The sequence below is a fragment of the Jaculus jaculus genome, chromosome 23 (assembly GCF_020740685.1).
Source record: "Jaculus jaculus isolate mJacJac1 chromosome 23, mJacJac1.mat.Y.cur, whole genome shotgun sequence".
Classification (NCBI taxonomy): Eukaryota; Metazoa; Chordata; class Mammalia; order Rodentia; family Dipodidae; genus Jaculus; species Jaculus jaculus.
In genome coordinates this window covers 7401058-7426223 of record NC_059124.1, presented here as the reverse complement: position 1 = coordinate 7426223, position 25166 = coordinate 7401058, and the positions used below count along the sequence as shown (strand labels likewise).

The 25166-nt window shown below is 49.5% G+C and overlaps 1 protein-coding gene across 1 annotated transcript in view; it reads right to left on the bottom strand.

Moving 5' to 3' along the window:
• Positions 1 to 5988: 5988 nt before the first annotated feature.
• Ndufa9 (NADH:ubiquinone oxidoreductase subunit A9) overlaps positions 5989 to 25166 on the bottom strand; it is a 34651-nt gene continuing 15473 nt past the window's right edge. The window contains exons 5-11 of the mRNA XM_045139674.1: positions 22653 to 22794; positions 19361 to 19463; positions 16091 to 16158; positions 14151 to 14227; positions 11666 to 11761; positions 10881 to 10947; positions 5989 to 6284 (exon numbers count right to left, since the gene is read on the bottom strand). Coding sequence (XP_044995609.1) covers positions 6114 to 6284; positions 10881 to 10947; positions 11666 to 11761; positions 14151 to 14227; positions 16091 to 16158; positions 19361 to 19463; positions 22653 to 22794 — 724 coding nt within the window. The 3' untranslated portion in view covers positions 5989 to 6113. The remainder of the gene's footprint in view (positions 6285 to 10880; positions 10948 to 11665; positions 11762 to 14150; positions 14228 to 16090; positions 16159 to 19360; positions 19464 to 22652; positions 22795 to 25166) is intronic.

Sequence of the window (25166 nt, the reverse complement as noted above, 5' to 3'; positions counted from 1 at the left end):
AAATTATTTTTTGTATTGACAACTTCCATGGTTGTAAACAATATCCCATGGTAATGCCCTCCCTCCCCCCACTTTCCCCTTTGAAACTCCACTCTCCATCATATCCCCTCCCCTTCTCAATCACTCTCTCTCTTATTTTGATGTCATGATCTTTTCCTCCTATTATAATGGTCTTGTGTAGGTAGTGTCAGATACTGGAGGTCATGGATATCCAGGCCATTTTGTGTCTGGAGGAGCACATTGTAAGGAGTCCTACCCTTCCTTTGGCTCTTACATTCTTTCCGCTACCTCTTCTGCAGTAGACCCTGAGCCTTGGAAGGTGTGATAGAGATACAGCAGTACTGAGCACTCCAGTCACTTCTTCCTAGCACCATGATGCCTTCTGAGTCATACCAAGGTCAATGCCATCTGAAAAGAGAAACTTTTCTAACCAAAAATGAATTAATATGTGTATGAACCTTAACAGAAATGCTTACTGGGCAATTTGATGAGCAGAGTATATACATTTAGCCAGACACCAGTAGACATTACACCCCTAGGGCTCATGACTACCCCTGTTGTAGGTTTTCAGTATCAGGGATGTATTCCCTCCCATGGAGCGGACCTCCAGTCCAATTAGAGGGCAGTTGAGTATCTTCACTGGTGGTCTCTCTTTCTCCCATTGAACTGCATGTAAAATGGCTTCTTCCAGCTTTCTGTCAGCCAGTCTACATGGAGGAGGTTATCAGCTCAGTTCCAGCAGGATTTCTCAGTGGCCTTGCAGCCCAAGTATGTGGAGTCTTCAGCAAGTAGGGTCTTACCATCTATTCCTGGTGGGAAACTAAGGGCCTCGGCAATGGCCTATAATGTTTGGGAGGCCTCAGGGGTCTCTCTGGCCAACAACTCACTGGAAGGTATCCCATCCCTGGCACTGAAAATTTTCTAGCAACAATCTATGGCTCCTGAGTGTTCCATTGCCCAAAAAAGTAGGTTTCCATATGATTTATTTATATCCTCTTAGATTTTGATCGGCCCTCCCTCCACCTCTCCTTTACTCAGTCTCTTCCCCTGACCCCACTAAGGCCTTTTCACCACCATTAATCTATTCTCCTACTTACATATATACAATACCATCCTATAAGTACAACCTCACTTCCTTTCTGTAATTTTCTGGGCTACTGCGGTGTTGTTTGGGCAGTCTTTCCCCACTACTATATCATGGAGAGTTCTCTCTATTTTTATTTCCAGTAATTTAAGAATTTCAGGTCTTGCATTGAGGGTCTTTAATCCATTTGGAGTTGATTATTGTACATGGTGAGAGGTGTGGTCTGGTTTCATTTTTCCATGTGTGGTTATCCAGTTTCTCCAGCACCATTGGTTTACAATGCTGACTTTTCTTCTTGCACCTTTGTCAAAGATCAAGTAGGCTGGACGTGGCAGAGCACACCTTTCATTTCAGCACTCAGGGAGGCAGAGGTAGATTGTTGCTAGATCATGTAGATCAGCTGACAGAAAGCTGGAAGAAGCCATTCTACATGCAGTTCAATGGGAGAAAGAGAAATCACCAGCGAAAATACTCAACAGTGGACACTGCAAGCCTTATATTTTGCCAGCCAGGCCAAATGAGCCAACGGGGGCAATAGTGGCACGTCTGTCATGGTAGAAACCAACTGCCCTCTAATTGGACTGGAGGTCCGCTCCATGGGAGGGAATACATCCCTGATACTGAAAACTTACAACAGGGGTAGTCATGAGCCCTTGAGGGAATTGATCACCTTTACCAGTGTTTTTTGGTAGAGTCTTTTGGGTGACTTGTGCGTAGGGTCATGCCATTGACAAATGGGGCTAGTTAGGCTTCTTTTTGTTTCCGATTTATATCACTTTTATAAATCTCTCTCCTGTCTTGTGCTTGGTCTGGGACTTCTAGTACTATGTTGAAGAACAATGGTAAGAATGGACACCCAGGGCTGGAGAGATGGCTGAGCCGTTAAGCGCTTGTGAAGCCGAAGGACTAGCCAGATGCACAAGGGGGCGCATACATCTGGAGTTCGTTTTCAGTGGCTGCAGGTCCTGGCACACCCATTCTCTCTCTCTCTCTGCCTCTTTCTCTGTCACTCTCAAATAAATAAATAAAAATGAACAAACAAAAAAGAATGGACACCCTGAGGAAGGGTATCTGTCCTTAATGATGAGGTAGGTTTCTTGAAGACAACAGGAAGAATCCTTCTGATCCACCCTGTTAACTTGTGTTTTTCTTTTATTTATTTATTTATTTAGTTAGTTAGTTTTTGAGGTAGGGTCTCACTCTAGCCCAGGCTGACATGGAATTCACTATGTATTCTCAGGCTGGCCTCAAACTCACAGCGATCCTCCTACCTCTGCCTCCCAAGTGCTGGGATTAAAAGCGTGCGCCACCACGCCCAGCAACTTGTGTCTTTTTTTAAAAAAAAAATTTATTCATTTATTTGAGAGAGGGACAAAAGGAGAGAGAGAGAGAGAGAGAGAGAGAGAGAGAGAGAGAGAGAGAGAGAGAGAGGGAAAGAATGGGCACGCCAGGGCTTCCAGCCACTGCAAACAAACTCCAGATGCATGTGCCATCTGTACATCTGACTTACGTGGGTCCTGGGGAATCAAACGGAGGTCCTTTGGCTTTGCAGGCAAGCGCCTTAACCGCTAAGCCACCTCTCCAGCCCAACTTGTGTCTTTTGATGGGTGAGTTAGGACCACTAATATTTAAAGGCATAATTGTGAGGCTCAGTTTAGTCCCTGCCATGCTGAAGGCCTTATGGAATTTGGTGCTTTCTTGAGCCTTGTACATTCCTCACGCCTGCTCTAGTTTCGGTCACTGTTTGTCCTCTTGTAGGCTCCTGAGGTCGCTTGGTTGACTCTTCCGTGTGTAATATTCTCCAAGGCACTCTCTGTATGTTTGGCTTTGTGCTTATGTAATCCCCGAGCTGGCTTTTACCACTGACAATTTTCTTTTCTGCTTCTACTGTGAGGGACACTTTTGCTGACTATGGTAGTTTGGGCTGGAAGCCATAGCTTTTTTGGACTTTGAAGTGCTCCATTCCAAGCCCTTCTAGCTTTCACTGTTTCTGTGAAAAGATCTGAGGCAATTCCCCATGATCTGGATGTTTAGTTGTTTTAGGTATCCCACAATTCCCTCATATTCTATTCACATGATTTTTTTTTTGGGGGGGGGAACTTATCAAAGTTTGTGGACGCCACTACTAGCCTACCTCCTTTGGAACACAGTTGCGTCTGCCTGTGCACTAACCTTCCAGAAAACACTTCCCTTGGTGTTTTTGTAGGGAGGGAAGCCCTTTGGTGGCTGCATTCTATTTAGGCTCTTCTTTCAAATGAATTTGCATTTTCACAACAGAAAGCCTTTAGTGAGTCTGGTCTTGTCTTCAGGCAACCTTTCATTTAGTCCCACAGCAGCAAGAACAGTTTCTCTTTAAAGATGCTAATCTCTGTAACAATTGCAGCCGCTTTCTCTGTACCAGCCTGGTCTGCAACTGGAAACCACTCCTTTCCCTGCCAAACAACTCAGTCTCTCATCTGTTTGCTCCACTGGTTCCCTTCTTGTCTTTCACTGTAGTCCTGTATCAAAGCACTGAGCAGTAACCAGGCTTCAGTGTGAGTGCTATCCTTTCTTAGTCCATTACTTTTGTTGTTGTTGTTGTGGCTTATTTTTATTTATTTATTTATTTGAGAGCGACAGAGAAAAAGGCAGAGGGAGAGAATGGGGGTGCCAGGGCCTCCAGCCATTGCAAAGGAACTCCAGCCACGTGCGCCCCCTTGTGCATCTGGCTAACTTGGGTCCTGGGGACTCTAGCCTCGTCCTTTTTACAATAATCATGCTGCCTTCAGAAGTCCTCCAGGGCTAGTTAAAATGGACTGGCCATCAGCCTCTGGGGGTCGCCACGATGTTCTTGATATGGGTGGAATTTCACCATAGACTCCCAGTCCTCCAGTTAAAGATGCTCCGACCCGGCGTGGTCACAGAGGCCTTTAATTCCAGCACTCGGGAGGCAGAGGTAGGAGGATCGCCATAAGTTTGAGGCCACCCTGAGACTACAGAGTGAATTCCAGGTCAGCCTGGGCTAGAGTGAGAAAAGGCAAAACCAAACTAATAACAAAAAGAAGGCTTTCATTCACTCATTCCTTGAGCAGTGACATTTTCCTCATAGTCTCATTGCTTTGCATCTTAAGTGACCAGAAGAGTAGGTAATGAGAACAATGCCAGCAGCTGGTAGTCACCGAGTCCTTCCTTATCAGTGCACATCCCAGGATTGCTCTCTATATAGATAGTCTCCAAGAGTCACCACCACAGACCAGTGACAGAGGAGTACAGGAATGGCAGGGACCCGGGAAGGCTCGGTAGTTCCCAAGCTGACCATGCTGGAGCCGCATCCTAACAGGATTTCAGCCGGGCCCCGGCGTGTGCGGTGCAATCCCTGCATTCAAGAGGCTGAGGCGGGAGACTTGCGCGTTCCAGGGCAGCCCGAGTTACCGTAGCAAAACCCAGTGTCAAACAACATGTCCAGGCTCTTGGACTCAGAACAGCACCTTCCCTTAGCCCCTGATCTAGCTGGGGGAATGGATTATGAAGACGACGTGACGCTTGAGTTTGGCTTCTTTCCCTATGACATGCACATATACATATGACTGGGCATGGAAACAAAGTGGGCTGCTTCATACAAAGAGAATTCCTGGGCCCTGCTTCTCGAGGCCGACTCAGTGACTCGGTGGGAGCCTGGTGAGGCTCGGTAACCCAGACCAGCGAGAGGGAGCACGCTGAACTCGGAACCAGCTCTTGTGCATCGGGTACACTTCTCACCCTGCACCGGGCACGGTTGTCTGCTGGGGACCTGGGTCGATGCAGGTGTGATTGACTGGGTCTGGGAGTCTGTGTTTTCATTTTGGTTTTCTGAGACAGGATTTCATGTAGCTGAGCTTGGCCTTAAAACTCCGTTTCTCCTGCCTCTGTCTCCCAAGAGCTGAGATTTTAGGCACGCACCACCACACCCAGCTCAGGGAGTCCGTGTCTCGGACAAGTTCCCCAGGTGATGGTGACATGGCGAAATCTATGGACCACGCAGTTGACCGCTTTGGGCCGAAACAATTCTGGAGCACACCTCCAATGCTTACAGACCTTCCTCTGCATCACTTCCCACCCTCCAGCTCAGGGCTGAAGTCCAGGATGGAGCAATGAGCAACTGAGTCTCTCAGAGCGGTGATGCATTTCTAATCATCCTGCACTGAGCCTGGTCAGCTCTGCACACTGTTCAAAGGGGCTGCGGCCGCGACATCGGGACGTAAGCAAAAGCCCGATTCCTAAGTGTTGGAGTCCCTGAGAGCAGCTGGGAATCCGTGTCTACACACTGTTTGTGTAAATATAGACATCTTTAAAGCAAAAATTTTAAATGCTGTGTTAATGGATTCAGGTGAGATGTTGTCTATTTTCCTGCTTATAGTGCAGAGGGATGGGAAAGGACACGTACCTGACAGCAATGATATCTTGGAGTTTTTCTTTTTCACTTTGACCAATAACATTTGTTTGCAAGTAATATTTTGGAATTTTTCTTTTTCAGAAAGTGCTATTTCCTTTGCTAGAAGGAGCAGGGTCTGGAGAATCCCAAACCCACCACCACTTCAGAAAAGGAAGGACACACATATGATTATTAAATACACCTCTTTTTAAAAATATTTTGTTTTTATTTGAGAGAGAGAGGGGGGCAGAGAGAGAGAGAGAGAGAGGGAGGGAGAGAGAATGGGCACACCAGAGCTTCCAAGCCACTGTAAACGAACTCCAGAAGCATGCGCCACCTTGTGCATCTGGCATATGTGGGTCCTGGGGGATCGAACCAAGGTCTTCTGGCTTGGCAGGCAAGCACCTTAACTGCTAAGCCATCTCTCCAGCCCTAAACATACCTTTTTAAAGAAAGTTATGCTGAGTAGCTGGCATTCCTCATCTGACAAGTCAACAAAGAACATTCCACAGCATTTGGACTCAAGTATTTTAATAGAGGATCTCGCTTGCTATGTACAGGACCCTCTGCAGAAGGCAGGTGACTCAAATGACGCAAGAGCCAGGGCTGCTGGGGCCACGGGTGGGGACGAGGTGGCGCCTAGAAGTCCACAGTCTTGGCGGGCTTTGTCTCCTCAATCTCCGCGGACAGCCAGCGGTACGTGCGATGACGCCGCAGCACCTCGATGGCCTTAAGCTCCAGCGGCGTAGCCTGAATGCCCAGGTCTTCCAAGCCGGGGAGATGGGGCAGTTTCATGTCTGTGATGTGTATCTTTGAACAGAGGACCACAGAGAAGGCTGAAAAGTGGCTGAGAACAGAGAGCGCCACCTGGACAGAGTATTCGCGCACTCGAGCTGGCTGGCACTCACCACGGGCACTGGAGGACTTTCAAAGGACACATGCACAACCTGGGACTACTGGAATTCTTTCTCTCAACTATCCCAGATTGGCTTTCAACTGGCTTTGAACTTCTGCGCTGCGCACTAAGCTGGGATTAGAGGCAAGCACCATCACCACTAGCTTAAGTGATGCTGGGGACTGAACCCAGGGCTCCGGCATGCGAGGCGAGCACTCCCACCGAGCTACAGTCCCACACCCCTAATTAATGGAGTTCTTGAAAGTCTAGCAGTAAAAAAAAAAAAAAAAAAAAAAGTAAAAACCACCAAATCCCAGATCAAAGACTCCTGTAGCATCCAAGACAGTGGACTGAGGACAGAGGGTCAGAATGAGTGATCTACAGGCACGTACGACAGCTCCCGAGAGACACAAGAGCTGTCTCCGGCAAGGGATTAACAAGGCGATGAGGCACAGTGAGCTCAGCCCCCAGCTCCCTTTTGTAAGTGGGCTCTGAGCTCCAGCCTTCTGCTTCAGTCTTAATTAAAAAAAAAAAAAAAAAAATTACTTACTTGCATGGGCCACCTTGTGCATTTGAGTCCGGGGGAATCGAACCTGGGTCCTCTGGCTTTGCTAGCAAGCACCTTCACCACTAAACCATCTCTCCAGTCCCTTAACCTTTTTGTGAAACAAGGCCTCACGCTGTAGGCCAGGCTAGCTTGGAACTCGCTGTACACCCAGGGAAAGCCTCACATTAGCAGCAATTCTATCTCGGCCTCGAAAGTCCTGGGACTGCAGGTGAGGGCCACCGGGCTTGCTCCCCCAGCCTGCTTCTTCCACTTGGTTACATGATGCTCACTACCAAGCTAAAAGCGAACCCTACCTTGTTTCAGGACAAAGACTGAACCTACGAGGCCAGCTCACCCCAAAGCACCGGACAGACGCAATCTGCGGGCAGAGCTATGCCAGTCCCCTTCCCGTGAGGCCGCGCCGTGTTGACAAGGACTGCCGGGCAGGGTGCAGACCACGCGCGAGGCCTCCCGCCCACTGGACCTGCGCGTTCTCCATCGCCAGCGTAAGCGGCGTGTTAGCGTAAGAGCAGCTGCGAGGCAGGCGGGGACCGACCACAGAAGGGTGCAGCGTAGCACTGGGCAGGAGCACGCGAGTGGTGGCCAGAGGAAGACAGGTCGCTGTCAAGCTGCCTGGGGCAAGAGAGAGAGCCACTCCCTCTGCTGCAGGTACACTGAAACTTCCAGTATCACTGTCAGCGTGCACCTAACAAATGGCCAGGGTACAAGGCAAGAATGGGAGTGGGGGACAGAGCTGCTGTCTGCGGAGGAAGCTGAGTGTCTGGCTCGGTGCTATCAGGACGTACCAGCCACGCGCACAAGCCGGGTGGAATCTAATGTCCACGGGCACACTAGCCATGTGCCAAGCACACAACAGACACACTGCTGGGGGTGACATGAAGGCGCAGATACAGGTCACTTCCAGTGTGGGAAGTCCTGACACTGCTGGACTCGGTCCGTGATGAGAAAGGAAATGACTAGGTTTCTGGCATGAAAAACAGAGAACAGGTATATTGTTGAGATGAGACAGCCAGCGCATGCCTGTAATCCTGCACCAGGGAGGCTGAGGCAGGGGAGTGCCACAAGTTCAAGACCAGTTTGGGATACACGGTAAGTACCAGGCCAACTGGAGAGACATACATTCAAAAACTAAACAAGGGAGTCTGATGTGGTGGCGCACACCTTTAATTCCAGCCCTCAGGAGGCAGAGGTAGGAGGATTATTGTGAGTTCAAGGCCACCCTGAGACTACATAGTGAATTCCAGGTCAGCCTGGGCTACAGTGAGACCCTACCTCAAAAAACAAAACTAAATAAATAAACAAGGGGATGAAGAAATGGCTCAGCAGTTAAGGTGCTTACTTAGAAAGCCTATCGATCTGGGTTCAATTCCCCAGTACCCATGTAAAGCCAGATGAACAAAGTGGTGCATGTATCTGGAGTTTGTTTGCAGTGGTTAGAGGCCCTGCCATGCCCATATTCTCTCTGTTGCAAATAAATAAGTTTTAAAAAAAAAAAAAGCAAAAAAATATACAAGGGCTGAAGAGATGGCTTAGTGGTTAAGGCACTTGCTAGCAAGCCTGATGATCCAGGTTCGAATCCTAAGTACCCACATAAAGCCAGATGCATTAAGTGGCACATGCGTCTGGAGTTCATTTGCAGTGGCAAGAGACCCTGGCATGCCCATTCTCTCTCTCATATACACACACTCTCTTTCTCCCTCCTTGCAACTAATAAATAAAAAGTAAAAATAATCTAAAAGGAGATGGCAAGCCAACACCTCCATCTTACCTCTGTTTAAAAAAACAAAAAAAATAGGTCTCCAGTTCTGTTTACGGACCTGTTATGTTTTAGCACTCTGTACCACAGCTAACGGGGGAGACGTAAGACTAAGTTCAGGGAGCGACTCGGGACGGAAGGTGAAACTGCAGCCGCGACCTGAACAGTCGGCAGCTGACAACGGGTGAGTGTAATTTCCAAGATGAGAAAAGGCAGAAAGAGAAAGGCTGAGGTTGTGACCCCCATCTCACAGCAATCAGGAAGAGCGGGAGACAGGAGAGGGGCCTCGGTGGAGCACGCAGCGAGCATCAAAAGGCAGAGAGCACGGATGGACGCCACCGCGATGCAGTCTCCTAGGGAGAGCCGAGGCGACAGCTCCCAGCAGGAGCGGGGCGAGGTCACCCAGCTGGCTGAGAGAGGCGAGGCGGCAGCGTGAGCTCACCAGCGACCTTGAAAAGCACTTACAGAACTGAGAAGGGAATACAAGCTGACAGAAGCTAAAGAGAGGAGCAGGGACGTGGGGCGAAGATGCAAGGGGAAAGTCAGGCGCGGCGCTACGTGCCTGCAAGCCCAGCGCGTGGAGGTGGAGGCGGGGGGCTCAGGAGTTCAACGTCATCCTTGGCTACACAGCAAGTCTGAGGTTTGTATCAAAAAGACAAAAAAAAAAAAAAAAAAACAAGAAAGAAAGAAAATGAGGGGCTGGAGGGACGGCTTAGCAGTTACGTCGTTTGCCTGCAAAGCCAAAGGACCCAGGTTCGATTCCAGAACCCACATAAGCCAGATGCACAAGGAGGTGCACGTGTCTGGAGTTCGTTTGCAGGGGCTGGAGGCCCTGGCACGCCCATTCTCTCTCTTTCCCTATTTCTTTCTCACACAAATAAATAATTTTTTTTTTTTAAAAAGGAAAAGCTGTTAAGGGACAAACAGGCCAACGACTAGAGGGACGAGGCGGGAGGGAGAACCCCGCGTGCCTATGCGAGTGCTAACGAGAGCGATCCCCACGAGGAGAAGTGACCGTGCAGCAGGACAGCAGTGACTGCGTGCCGGTGACAAGCAGGGCTTGGGATGGGACTGTCGCCTGCCCACCAAGCATGAGGCACTGGCTTTAGTCCCAGCCCTGCATACCACACAGAGCAGTGCACACGGATAACCCTGGCATTCAGGGGGCGAAGGGAAGATGGAGGGCTCAAGGTCATCATTGCCTTTGCATAGGTACATTCCTGTTTTTGTGAAAAAATTTAAAAAAACAAAACCAAAAAACAACTTTAAGCTACCTCAAACAGAAAAAGAATGGCTATCAGAAGTTTCTTTAGTTTTAGTGTGAGCAGCCACTACTGAATTTGTTCACTGTAAAGGTGAACATTTAGTGTTCAGTGCAGTTTTCAATAAGAAAAGTTATAAGAAGAAGAATTCAATGCCGGGTGTGGTGGCGGACGCCTTTAATCCTAGCACTTGGGAGGCAGAGGTAGGAGGATCACTTTTGAGTTCGAGGCCACCTGAGACTACATAGTGAATTCCAGGTCAACCTGAGCTAGAGTGAGACTCTACCTCATGGTGAGTACTGGGCTAAATGAGACTAATCTCAAAAATAAGCAATTGGGGGCTAGAGATGACTTAGTGGTTAAGGCGCTTGCCTGCAAAGCCAAAGGACCCAGGTTCAACTCCCCAGGACCCACATAAGCCAGATGCACAAAGTGGCGCATGCATCTGGAATTTGTCCACAGTAGCTGGAGGCCTGGCATGCTGATTCTCTCCCCCCCCCCACCACCCCTGCCCTCTCTCCTTTCCCTATCTCTCTTGGCTTACAAACAAACAAACAAACAAATAAATAATATTAAAACCCATAGGGAAAACATGCAACCCCACTGAGGAGGGTCCCCAATGGACTGGGAGCAGGGACAAGGGAAAAGAGGGTACCAACACATGATGTATCCATGTGAAATGTTGCTAATAAGTAAAAAATATTTTTAAAAATACATAATCAACAAAAAAAAAAAAGTTCAAATAGAATTCTGGGCACACAGCTCAGTGACAGCAGCTGCCCAGCACGTGTGGTGCGCAGGCTTGGTCCCCAGCACAGCAGAAACACACATGAACCAGCAGGACTGTCACCACGCAGGACCCTGGTGGCGATCCCGCAACACCGAATTCACTGCTCCATCTCGGCGGGCCCACCCGCCCACTCACCCGCTCCACTTTGTCCCTCGATGTCCAGGGCTCAAAGGGGCTCATTTCGAAGAGTCTAGCCACCAACCTGCAGAAAGGAAAACACGCGGCATGTGGGGATGCAGCGCGACGCGCAGCAGCTCAGCCAGCTCGTGATGCCCACAGAGAGGGCGGGACTTTGCTTAGTCTTATTCTTTTATATTTTCCAGAAAAGGGCCAACTTCCTGGCTCTATTACCTACATTCTGTGAAGCCATGCCTGCCTGTCTCTGTCCTCTTCCTGTCTGTATTAGGTACAGCCGTATGTAGCCCAGGCTGGCCAGGGTCGACCCTGAGCGCCCGTCTCCAGCGTCCGGCACGGGGAGGAAGGCATGGCCGCACCTGGCTGACACCTGCTGGTCTGCCTTCAGGACAGCCATGGCCGTCTCCTCGGCGCCTGGGGCAAAGGCAAGGCTGACTCTGCTCTCAGCCTCGGCAGCAGCACCTTTTTCTAAACTCAAATCCGGGGTTTTTATTGCTGTTTGCAGCAGTGGGGCTCAAACCCAGGGCCTCACATATGCCAGGCAAGGGTGGCACTGAGCCAGGTCTGCAAGCAACCCCAGGGCTTTCATGAAGACCTCGGGCGGCTGCTCGTTGCATTTTTATTCAGCACCGTGAAGCGTCCTGAGGACAGGCCCAGGACACCGGAGCGGCCCTCCCCCGACACCCGGAGACTGAAAGGGACGCGTTCCCGTGGCTCTAGAGGGCACCGGGACAGTGAGTCTGTTGGCTCTTTCTCTAGGGGCACAAGAGCGGCACTGCACTCACCGGTAGGCGAAGTGTGGCAAAGGGTACGGGATGAAGGGCCTGTGGGCCATGGCAAAGATGTACCGCACCAGGTCAAAGAGCAGGTACCGATTTGGCCTAGAAACAAAAACACATCATTACTCACATTCTTTGCTCCTTAGGTTGGTGGGGTTTTATTTTGTTGTTGTTTGCTCTTCTGCAAGACAGGGTCTAAGTACCAAAATGTCTTGACGATTATTGCTTTAGAATAATTTTTTCTTAAACTTTTCTTTACTTGCATGTGTGTGGGTTGGGGTGGGCACCAGGGTTTCCTGCCACAACAAACAAATACCAGACACTTCCTGTGTTCACTTATGTGGAGAGCTTGGGAACTGAACTCAGGCCAGTAGGCTCTGTAAGCAAGTGCCTTTAGCTGCTGGCCCATTTCCCCAAGTTTTATAAGTGGGAAATTTAATTGTTTCGCTGCAGTGGGTCTTTTGTCTTACTTTTTGTTGTTTGTTTGTTTTCAAGGCAGGGGGGTCGCTCTAGTCCAGGCTGACCTGGAACTCACTCATGTTGATCTTTACACCTAAGTAGTTTCTTCTTTTTGATATGGTTGTAAATAAGAGTTTCTTAATTTTATTTGCAGACTGTTGCCTTTCCAGTCTTTCTACTACTGTCTTGTGCTCTGTGACTTTGTTGAGCTTGGAAATGTTGTCACAGCTCGTGACCCCCCCCCCCCCCCGTTTTAGATAGATACTTAGTGACGGGATGACAGAATCAGCCAACATTATGTAACTGATTCCACAGAAAACAAACAAACCGAGGAATGAAAGGGCTTATTATGCCTCTGCTTCAGCCTCAAACTAAGAGACGTATGAAAACGTTTTCCCTGAGGCTGAAGAGAAGTACAGACACATGGGCATCTACAGCTGCATAAGGCAATGTGCCTACGCTGACACCTGGTATTACTTTCTCTATCATGCTACCAGACAAAAATGAATGCTGGAGTCTACAGAGTAGCTGGACCCTTGGTCTTTTATACACACACACAAACACACACACACACACACATAAACAAATAATAAATCTGCAAGCAGAAAGAGACAGAGGAGAGAGAGAACAGGCGGTGGCCCCAGCGCAGCACCAGGGAGCGCTCTGACCAATCCACACTCTTGGGGCGTGGTGATAGCCTACAATTCCTTTTATTTTACCACTATACTCACTTCTAAAAGTGTCCTTTTGTGTTTTAGAATTTACAGCAACACCTTTTTATACTCTAACACCACCACTGAAGGAGCAGCAGAAACCAAGTCCAGGACCACTGTCAGGTTCAGCTGCTCCTCGGTCTCCCCGGACCAGGTCTAGACCCTCACTAGACACCAACAGTCACGGACGCGCCGGTCCCTCACAGAGCGGTGCGGCGTCGGCACAGGAGCTGCACGTGCTCCCCTGGGTGTGCCAAGTCTTCTCTAGAGCACCAGGACAAGGAAGACTTTTTTATTTTTAAGGGCACATGATCACATATTCAGTACAAGACACAATTTTCTTCTTCTTTTATGGTTTTTTGAGGTAGGGTTTCACTCTAGTCCAGGCTGACCTGGAATTCACTATGTAGTTGCACAGTGATCCTCCTACCTCTGCCTACCGAGTGCTGGGATTAAAGGCATGTACCACAATGCCAGGCCTCTTTCTTTTTCTTTTTAAAAAGATTTCATTGTTATTTATTTGAGTGTGAGAGACAGAGACAGACAGACAGACAGAATGGGTGTGCCATGGCTTCCAGCCACTGCAAACTCTATACGCATGTGCCACCATGTGCATCTCGCTTATGTGAGATCTGGAGAGTCAAACCTGGGTCCTTAGGCTTCGCAGGCATACACCTTAACTGCTAAGCCATCTCTTCAGCCCAATTTTCCTCTTTTGAAACAGGGTTTTGCTATGCAACCAAGGTTGGCCTTAAACTTGTGATCTTCCTGCCTCAGCCTCCTGAGTGCTGGGATTACAGGGATGAGCTACCACACCCAGCTTTTTATTTATTTTTACTTTATGAGAGTAAGCAATACACACACACACACACACACACACACACACACACACACACACAATGAGGGGGGGAGGGGGAGAGAGAATTGGTGTGCCAGGGCCTCCAGCCATTGCAATGAAACTTCAGATGTGTGTGCCACCTTGTGCTCATGTGTGGCCTTGTGTGTTTGTCTCCTTGTGTATCTGGCTTACATCGGAACTGGAGAGTCGAACATGGGTCTACAGACAGGAACCCACAGGCACACAGGGCTGACTGTCTCGTAGGGATCTCCCTAGGACGGGGTCCCAGTCTGCTGAGAGAGGACTCGCGGCCTCTAAAGCAGAGTCCCAGGCACCGCACATGCTGAACGCATGCATTCAAGAGGGTCTGACGTTGTGGAGATGTAAAAAGTACATCTGTCAGTGACTTCTTTAGAAAGTTCTGTTGCTACAAGCCAGCATAGCTGTTTTCGTCAAGGCCTGACTCTGTCTAGTCACTTACCCAGCGAATGCAAAGGTTTTCCCTACGGCGTCGGGGTCTTTAATGGCATTAATGATCCCCTTGGACACATCTGCAACCTAAAACCATAAGATATGTTTATGAAGAAGAGAAGCCAGCCCAGGTGAAACGGGTTTGTAATTCCAACTCTTTGGGAGAAAACAAAAACGCCTGGGCATGCATTTCAGCAACAGAGCACTAGCATGTCATTCATGACGCCCTAGATTCAATCCCAAGAAAACAGAAAGGTGGGGGGGGGGGGCAGAAGGTAACACCAATGACAATGAACAAAACCAAAATAATGGCACCGTCAATTTTCAGAACATTTCTTAAGGACCCTACCTTCTCAGGAGTTCAAGTAATCATATTCAAGGTGCATCCAGAAGGCCTTATCTTCAGTAGGCTCAAGGCTTTCCTGATTTGACTTGGCGACCAGCTCACCTTCTGATCTCTTACCATTCCCCCACCACTGTCACCTAAGACGCTACAACCGATCAGGCCGAGCCACATGCAAATACTGACCTTCAGCCATTATGACCAAAGATAGGAATTTTATACAGCTTCAGACGCAGAGGCCTAGTTAGGCCCTAACATCTGACAACTGTCTGGAAATTCTTAATTGTCACAAGGTAGGGAGAGTGTGCTACTGGCACCTAGTGGCTAAAGGACAGGGTTATTCCAAGTATCTTACGACAGTCCCCACAGTGAAAATTATCTGGCCGCAAACATCTCTAGCTATTATTGGGAAGGCCTGGTCAATGTAAAATGGAATCCACCCTGTTCCTTTACCTCTGTTTCTCTGCATGAAACACTTCCCCAGCTTCCATCAGCTGACTCGGCACTACGTGCCCTGTGCTATGAGCTAAAAGCCTCTCCCTCTCCTAGCACTTACCACACTGAATGACAACTGCTTTATTCATCTGAGAAAAATGTGAAGACAAAAACTTATGACGGGGGAGGGAGGGCTGGAGAGATGGCTTAGTGGTTAAGCACATGCCTGTGAAGCCTAAGGACCCTGGTTTGAGGCTCCATCCCTCAGTAACCACATAAGCCAGATGCACAAGGGGGCGCACGCATTTGGAGTTCGTTTGCAGTGGCTGGAGGACCTGGTGCACCCATTCTCTCTCTCTCTGCCTCTTTCTCTCTCTGTCGCTCTCAAATAAATAAATAAATACAAATTTATGACCAGGGCTGGAGAGATGGCTTAGCGATTAGGGTGCTTGCCTGTGAAGCCTAAGGACCCAGGTTTGATTCCCTAGAACCCACAGAGTCACATAGTCAGAGGCACATAGTGGTGTATACATCTGGATTTTATTTGCAATGGCTGGAGGCCCTGGCATGCCCGCCCATTCTGTCTCTCACATTAATTAATTAATATTAAAAAATTATGGCCATTTTATTAAAACCCCTGTAGTTCCAGTAGCACAATATACCTAGCGCATTAAAGACAGGTCAAGCTAGCTTTCCTTCTTTCTTTCTTTTTTTGAGGTAGGGCCTTGCTCTAGCCCAAGCGGACCTGGAATTCACTCTGTAGTCCCAGGCTGGCCTCAAACTCGAAGCAATCCTCCTTCCTCTGCCCTCTGAGTGCTGGGATTAAAGGTGTGCGCCACTATGCCTGGCTACAGAGCAAATGGGCATGCCGGGGACCTCCAGCTGCTGCAAGCGGACTCCAGATGCACATGGCACTTTATGCAATTGTCTTTATATGGGTACTGGGGAATCAAACTCAGGTCTTTAGGCTTTGCGGGCAAGTGCCTTAACCACTTAGCTATCGCTCCAGCCTAGGTTAAGCTTTCTTAAATCAATGAATGTCTTGGGCAAGCTGGGAGGCAACCAGCAAAAGCAAGCTGACAAAGAAAATGATGAAATGACTGCGTCAGAATAAAATCAGAAAATAGACACCTAAGCTCAAATCCAGCTAAGCCCTTGGTGCAGGTACTTACATAGACTGGCTGCTTCACCGTCTTCATGCCCAAGGAAACCAGAGGCACACCACCAAACCAACGGATATCTGCAAGAAGAAATGAGAACTGTCCCAAGAAGGCCTAAGGTGCCCAGGGCACGTCCGTCGGTAGGAGAGCAGCGTTGTTCCACATGGTGGAAATGACCTGAGAGGTGAGGCTGACGCTCCCACAGGCGGCGCTCACCTGGCTCCGAGCAATAAAGACGGGAGGTAAGGAGGGCCAACACTTAAGGACACGCTGGTCCCCAGCGTGCTAAACAAGTGGCCACTCCCAGGACTGAGCTCCAGGCCTACCTGGTTCTCAGGAGGGAGGGCAGGGGGTCAGATATGAGTAGCAGAGCGAGCGTGAGGATTTAGCATTACAAATGCGTAGGACATGAGCGCATTACTTAATACATTCGTTCTACCATTTGAAATTAAAATTCAAAAGATAATGACTGCATCTCACCATAAACGAGAGCAAGCTCCAAACAGACTAAAAGTAAAGATAAAAAATTTTCTTTGAAGCTGGGCGTGGTGGCGCATGCCTTTAATCCCAGCACTCAGGAGGCAGAGGTGGGAGGATCGCCGTGAGTTTGAGGCCACCCTGAGACTCCACAGTGAATTCCAGGTCAGCCTGTGCTAGAGTGCAACCCTACCTTGGGGGAAAAAGAAAAAAATAAAACAAAACACAACAAAAACAGTGACATGAAGACAGACATATGGCACGATGGGTTATACACAAAAATGACACTTGTACATATAGCCAGAGGTGTCAAGTTCACAGCGATGAGGAAGGAGGGGGACGGGGTTGCCAGGACAGGGGACGAGGGGTGGTCGGGTTGCTGGGTGCAGATGTTCAGTGTTGCGTGACGAAAGAAAACTGGACACCGACAGACAACAATGCGCTGTACGTAGTCCTACGGCGCCCCGCTCGCCAGGCATGGGCATGCGCCTGGGACGTAAGCACCGGGCACGTGAGGACAGGAGGATCAGAAGTTCAAGGACAGCCTGGGCTACGTGAGACTGTCTTCAAAAAAAGCCTACTGAACTGTACTTCATTTTTTTTTGTTGCATGTGTGTACATATGTGGTGTGTGTGCATGTTTGTGTGAGTGTGAACAGGTCACATGGATATCCAAGTGCATGTGCTTGTGTGTGCATCTGCATGTGCAGGGCGGAGGTCCATGTTGAAGGTCTTTCTCAATCGCTGTCCACCTCATTCTTTGAGGTGAGGTCCACTGCTGAATCCAGAGCTGACACGCCTGTCTAGTCCGGCTAGCCAGTGAGCCAGATTCCCCATCTCTGCTCCCCAGCGGTGACATTATAGACACGTGCCACCAGACCTGGCTTTTTGTTTTTTTTTTTACTTATCTGAGAGAGAGAGGCAGATGCAGGGAGAGAACGGGCACACCAGTGCCTTCAGCAGCTGCAAATGAACTTCAGACACATGCGCCACCTTGTGCGTCTGGCAATGTAGGTCCTGGGGAATCGAACCTTGACCCTTAGGCTTTGCAGGCAAACGCCTTAACTACTTAGCCGTCCTCCCAGCCCCATGCTCGGCATGTTTTTAAAAATATTTTGTTAAGCCAGGCGTGGTGGCAGACACTTTTGATACCAGCACTTGCGAGGCAGAGGTAGCAGGATCACCAAGAGTTCGAGGCCACCCTAAGATTACACAGTGAAATCTAGGTCAGCCTGGGCTAGAGTGCGACCCTACCTCAAAATAAATAAATAAATAAACAAATACAATATTTTGTTTATTTATTTGAGAGAGACTGAAAGAATCAGACACCGGAAGAGTACGGGCACGCCAGGGCCTCTTGCCACTGCAAACCCACTCCAGATGCTTGTGCTATCTTGTGCATCTGGCTTTACGTGGGTCCTGGGGACTTGAACTTGGGCCATAAGGCTTTGCAAGCAAGCATCTTTAACTGCTGAGCCATCTCTCCAGCCCTGTGCCTAGCATTTTTACTTGAGCACTGGGGCTCTGAACTCAGATATTGAGTATGTAAAAAGCACCTAAGGGGCTAAGCCATCACCCCAAACCCATTCCTCCTCCTCCTGTTACTGGTTTCTGAGACAGGGTTTCCCATGGCCAGGACTGCTCCTGAACACACTGGCCTTCAACTTCTAATTTTTCTGCCTCTGTCTCCCAAGTACTGAGATCACAGTACACGTCAGCACACCCGGTTTTATGTGGCACTTTGTCCACATCAAGTCACACTGAGAGTTAAGGCTTCAATTGTCGTCGGCGTGGGGGGGGGGGGCGCGGATAATTAAGTCCGTAGCAGGTGATAAACTTTCTATTCTATTATATAATGGTACATTATATATTGCAGTGTAGTATATTGTAATTTCAAAAACAAAGTAGAAATTAAGATGGGCTGCCAGAGGACACAAAGCACCAGATGGAAGCACATGGTAAAAATACCGAACTGTGTAGACAACAGTCAGTTCTATGAAGGAAGGCTATTCAGCTCTACGACGAGGCAAGCCACGAAAAGACCCAGGGACAATCTGAAATGCATATGGACAAGGGAAAGACGTAAACCTGAAAGGACTGCACAGCAGAGGAATATTTTCAAACAGGTAAAATTACTCGCGCAGTACAAAGGTCAGTGAGGACCCGGGGTCTGGGTTCGAGGGAAGACAGCACGTGGAACTCAAGGGAATCTAGGGCAGTGACACTCCAGTGGGCCACCGTCACAGGGCTGAGGAGGCCAAGGTTGAAAGTGAAGTCGCAGACACTGGCATCCGTGTTCTTTAACACTCTAAGCTGCTTCTCTGACACAGATGAGTGTTGCTTTCAGGAGCCAGAGGCAAATAAAAGTTGAATCTCCTAACACCCAACCCACCAAATTTAAGTAGGCCCTCAACATTTCCCAAAAATGATAACCAAACACTGATAACCAAAAAATAAAAAAAGGAGGGATGGCTTAGTGGTTAAGGCATTTGCTTACAAAGCCAAAGGATCCCTGCTCGATTCCCCAGAACCCACCTTAGCCAGAGGCACAAGGGGGCGCATGCATCTGGAGTTTGTCTGCAGTGGCTGGAGGCCCTGGCACGCCCATTCTCTCTCTCTTCCTCTCTCTCTACCTCCCTTTTTCTGTCAAATAAATAAATAGAATATTTTTTAAACATAAAAGGCGAAAAGGGCCACTGGAAGTGAACCATGAGGCTGCCCAGAAGAGCAGTGCCACCAGCTCGAGCGCAGCCCTAACGTGGACAGCCCACCCGCGCACCTCCCCGGGAAGAGAATGCGCGCGTACTTGCAAAATGATTGAGGAACCTGTCCTCTCTTCCGAACATGTCCGAGGGCTTTACGATCGTGGCTTCCGGAAATGCATCTCTCACCTCTTTGTCTCCAACAGCCTAGACAGAACACCAAAAATACCACCGTTCAAGTTCTGAGACCCGTGAGCAAAGCGCCAATCCTTCCCACAGTCACCTCACCTTTCGACATGGAACGTACCAACGTACTGGCGCTGCGCACAGCCGCAGCCCTGCACAATGGTAAGCGTGCGCACACTCCCTGCCGCTTAGAACTCGTGTTGACGTTCTTCCCATTTTATGCTGAAGGGAAATTTTTCCTCCAGCTTCCCTATTTCCTATTTACAGAGTCTCTGGCATGTGTCAACAAACTAGCAGCCTGCCAGAGAGAGGCCAACATGGAGCTGGAGGGATGGCTTAATGGTTAAGGCATTTGCCTGCAAAGCCAAAGGACCCAGGTTCGAGTCCCCAGAACCCACGTTAGACAGATGCACAAGGGGACACACACATGTGGAGTTTGTGGTGGCTGGAGGCCCTGGTGTGCCCATTCTCTCTCTCTCTCTCTCTCTCTTTCTCTGTCAAATAAATACATAAAAGTAAAAATCTTATTTTTAACAAAGAAGAAAGGCCAGCGTGGTGGTGGTGGTAGCTCAACAGCCTGAGTGCAGCAGTGTGTACCTATCAGAGCGACCCCCGAACCTGGAACTCTGTCCCACTGGTCATATTCTCCCTTTACCCAGCCTACTACACTTGCTGGCTGCCCCCCACGTTCCCCATTAGATTCCACGGTCCATCCTTTTTCCCCTTTTCAGTATTACACATGACCCGCCACTGGTCCCTCAGTCCCCCCGGGCAGAACCCCGGTCTCTTGAGACTCTTCGGGGCCCTGCCCTCCCACCACCTTCTGCAGCTACAGGAAAGAAATAAAAACCACAAATTGGCTCCACTAAAAATCCAAGTCACCACCATTTTTCACTGGGCCTTCGAGTTTCCGGAAACTGTTTTCCGGTGACCAATCTACTTTTCGATAAGCACGAGCCTAGGGCGAGGCGAGACCGCCGCTTCTTTCTCAGCACGGTGCGGCAGCCCCTGCACTCTTCCCTTCCCGCTCTCTCGTCCAGCTCCTTCCCTCCCCTTAACGCAGAGCCTCCACCTCACAGAACACCCAGCTCCACCACCAACTGCCCCAGCTTGTGCCCTTGCGAGCTCTTCTCCTGCCCAGCTGAAAATGCGCCATCCTCGCTGGGCCGCCTTCAGCTTGACTCGCCCGGATTCTGGATTCTGCGTCAACAGCGGGTCTGAAACAGCTTGGGGAGACACTGGTGTCTGGAGAGACACTGGTGGCCTGGTGTGGTGGTTTGATTAGGTGTCCCCCATAAACTTAGGTGTTCTGAAGGTTCCCAGCTGATGGAGATTTGGGAATTAACGCCTCCTGGAGGGAGTGTATTGATGGGGGCGGGCTTATGGGTGTTATAGCCAGTTTCCCGTTGCCAGTGTTTGACACACTCTCCTGGTTCCTGTTGCCCACCTTATGTGGGCCAGGGGGTGATGTCCACCCTCTGCTCATGCCATTGTTTTCCCCTGCCATGCCAGCTTCCCCCTCGAGCCTGTAAGCCAAAATAAACCTTTCTTCCCCACAAGCTGCTCTCAGTTGGGTGATTTCCACCAGCAACGTGAACCTGACGGCGACACCCGGTGTCTGGGGAAGACACTGGTGGCTGTGAGGTCACGTTTCTCGCCTCCAGGCTGCTCCGTGGCTCTCAATTATGCTTCCTGCTGTGACGCTCGAGAGCCCTGGCCTCTCTGGCCTCCCTCCAGCCACGAGGCCCGGCCCTTCTCAGTGAGCTCGTCGGCTCTGCCTCGGCTTCGGTAGCGCCCAGTGCTCCCCCTTAGTGTTCAGTCCACGCTAGTGGCCAGGCCATGGGACGCCCTGCCATTCCCCCACCCAACATCCTGCTGACTCTCAAACCCACGTCTGTAGCCCAGACCTCTCCTTGGAGCCCCCAAGTCATAAACCCTGCACGACTGGCACATCTGCCACATCCCTGAAACCCAAGCCCCAAACTGCACCACCTGCCATTTCTCACGTGAAACAAGGCCCCGCCCCAGCCTGTGCGGCAGGGAGAATAACCTGGAGAGTTAAAAACGCTGACAGCCAGGTTCCACCCAGGACAGCTTCGGCGTCGGCAAGCGCGCTAGGTGGGGAGCAGGAAGACGATCTGCAGGGGGTCTATGCGCTGCGGCCGAGCACCACCGCCCAGGCCTCAGTCCTCAAGGACCCTCATCACCCGACAGGACCCATGAGCCGGCGGCCTCTCCTCCACACCCACCACCCTTCCCCTCTTCCCAGGGCTCCCAGGAGCTCTGGCTGCGCTCACGGGCTCCAGCATCACGTCACTACGAGGCCTGAGCCCGCTTCGGCCAGCCCTGCGACCCGCGCACTGGCTTTGCATAGGAGAATCGCCCGATCCCCCAGGCTTACACAGGATCCCCCAGGCTTACACATACGGGACTTTCCGACGCTCCAGCTAAGCGCCTCGCCTCGCCCACTGCCGACTGCTCCTATGGCACAGTTTGCTACTTTGCACTGAAAGAGCATCTTTCCCAGGGGACTAGAAACTCCATGTGGACTGGAAGCAGGTCTGGGTATTGTCTGTCCGGTGTCTAGCACACTACATGGCTCATGGTTGGTGTTCAATAGATTATATTTTTCAGTAAATAAATGGAGCAGCAGGACAAAAAGCTGTCAGGGTCTCTGTTGTCCTTGTTTGTACGACTCGAGACAGTGCGGCACAAGCCAAAGGCTAAGGACAGAACCAGACACCCCTCAAGTCGTGACCCTGAGCGTGAAGACATGTGGGGTTGCAGATGGACTCCCGGGGCATCACCAGGACTGGGCCTTCTGGGAGTAAAAAACTGGGTACTATGTAAAGAGCCGTTTCTCTAGCAAACTTTCTCGGCGCTCACGTCGAGAAAGGACTGTCTTGGCCGTGACTGCGCAGGAGGTCTGAGGCAGACACGGGTGCACATCTCCGCCGGCAGGAGTCACGCCATCTTTCCCGACACGGGCGGGCGGCTCACTCGTGCTCCAAAGACACTGTCAGTGCTACAGGTCTCCCCCATCGGCATGCAAACAGAAGGCACTCGACCAAAGCATGCCACCTGGGCACACGTGCATTCCTGACCGTGGACCCGGAGAACGGAACGCTCCCCCCTTCTCACCCACACCAGCTTTCAAAGGAGCCACGACGCCCAGCCCCAGAGCACCCGCCGCACCCGCCTGGCACTGACCTTATTTCTCAAGTACCGCGAGGTGCTCCTTATGTCAGCATTGAGATGGGACACGTGGACAAGCCTCTCAACGCCAGCTGCTTTGGAAATTTGAGCTATTGCTTGAGGAATCTTCACAAAAACATCCTCAAAATCAAAGTTTCTGGAAGAAAAACAGGATCAGGTAAGAATTCTAGATTCAGGATTTCAAAGACTTTGATTGATACTCTGGTTCTTGTGTTAGTTAACTTTTATACTTGATCTTAGCCAAAAGGCCAAGAAGCGATGTGACAGTTAACTTTTAAACAGCAATGATTTAACTCTAAGCCAAGGCTAATGTTTTTCTCAAGGTTTACAGGTCTGCTCACCGTCATTGCTGTCATATAGTTAGACACTTACTCTAAGTTATAACCAAGAATATAAAATACTCTGTGTTTTCAAGGAATCCTGAAGCTAAGGCCTTTTAAGAAAATCTGCCTATCCTGGAGAGAGTGTATTGTTGGGGGCGGGCTTATGGGTATTACAACCAGTTTCCCCATGCCAGTGTTTGGCACACTCTCCTGTTGCTATTGTCCACCTTATGTTGGCCAGGGGGTGATGTCCACCCTCTGGTCAGGCCTATCTTTTCCCCCTGCCATCGTGGAAGCTTCCTGCCAAAATAAATCTTTTTATCCCAGAAAAAAAAAAAGAAAACCTGGCTATACCGGGGACTAGAAGGTGATGCATATTTTTCCTGAAAGTTTGTTTCCCTCAAGGTAAAAAAAAGACACTAAGAGTCGGGTGTGGTGGCGCACGCCTTTAGTCCCAGCACTCAGCAGGCTGAGGTAGGAGGCTCGCCATGAGTTCGAGGCCATCCTGAGACTACATAGTGCCAGGTCAGCCTGGGCTAGAGCAAGACTCTACCTCAAAAAGTAAAAAAAAAAAAAAAAAAAAACACTAAAAACCAGTCCTAGCAGGGCAGTCAGAAGGCTGGGGCAGGGTGCTCACAAGTTCCAAGCACGTATAGGCTGCAGAGAAAATTCAAGGCCATCCCCAGGCAGCTTAGTGAAAGCCTGTCTCAGTGAGAAGTGAACACAGGGCTGGAAGGGGCTTTGTGGTGGAACGTTTGCCTGTGCACCATGCCTGGATCAATCCCAGCACTGGAGAAAACAGGAGCCTGACAGCAACTCAATGCAGAATACAAGCGAAATGTGTGCTCTACAGAAGCCACGGTGTTAGCCACTGCAGGAGAGACCTGAAAAACATCCTGCAAGCCATCAATAAACTTAAAATACTTGGTGAGGAGCCGGGGAGACGGCTCAGTGGTTAAAGGCAGCTGCTGGCGAAGCCTTCCAGCCCAGGTCCAATTCCCCAGTCGTCTACATAATGCCAAAGCCAAAAGTGGCACAAGTGTCTGATGGTCATTTGCACTGCAAGAAACTCTTGGTGCAAACATGTAAGTAAAATTTTTTAAAAATTTCATGAAACAGGTATATTGAGATAAATCTAAGTTAAATTTTAATAAATGCTAAAGGAAAAGAACTACTGCTGAATAGAATTCCACTGTGTGTATGTGCCACATCTTCATTATCCAACTATCAAATGATGGGCATCTGGGTTGATTCCAGTTCCTAACAATTGTGAATTGAGCAGCTGTAACATGGTTGAGCAAATCTCTCTGCAGCGAAAAGTGGAGCCTTAAGGGTGTATGTCCAGGAGAGGAATAGCTGGGTCAGTTGGTAGCTGTGTTTTCATCTTTTTAAAAAATTTTTATTTATTTATTTGCAAGCAGAGAGGGAAGGAAAGGGAAGGGGAGGGAAGAGGGCAGGCAGACAGAATGGGCATGCCACAGCCTCCAGCCATTGCAAATGAACTCCAGATGCATGTGTCCCTTGTGCATCTGGCTTATGTGGGTCCTAGGGAAATAAACTTGGGTCCTTTGGTTTTGCATGCAAACGCCTTAACCGCTGAGCCATCTCTCCAGCCCTGTTTTCATCTTTCTCAGGAGTCTCCATATTGATTTCCACAGTGGTTGTACAAGTTTGCTCTCCAACCCGCAGTGAATGAGGGTTCCTCTTTCCCCACATCCTCGCCAACATTTATTGTTGGCTGATTTTTTTGTTCTTGTTCATTTTTATTTATTTATTTGAGAGCAACAGACAAAGAGGCAGATAGAGAGAGAGAGAGAATAGGCGCGCCAGGGCCTCCAGCCACTGCAAACAAACTCCAGACACATGCACCCTCTGGTGCATCTGGCTAACGTGGGTCCTAGGGAATCGAGCCTCGAACCGGGGTCCTTAGGCTTCACAGACAAGTACTTAACCGCTAAGCCATCTCTCCAGCCCTGTTGGCTGATTTTTTTTTTTTTTAACAATTGCCATCATGTCCAGAGAAAGGAGGATTATCATAGTTGTTTCAATTTGCATTTCCCTGACACAATGGAATTCTACTCAGCAGTAAGAAAACACAATACAATGAAATCTGTAGGAAAATGGGCAGACTTGGCACAGATTATACCAAGTGAACTCACACAAGCACAGAAACACAAACACTGCA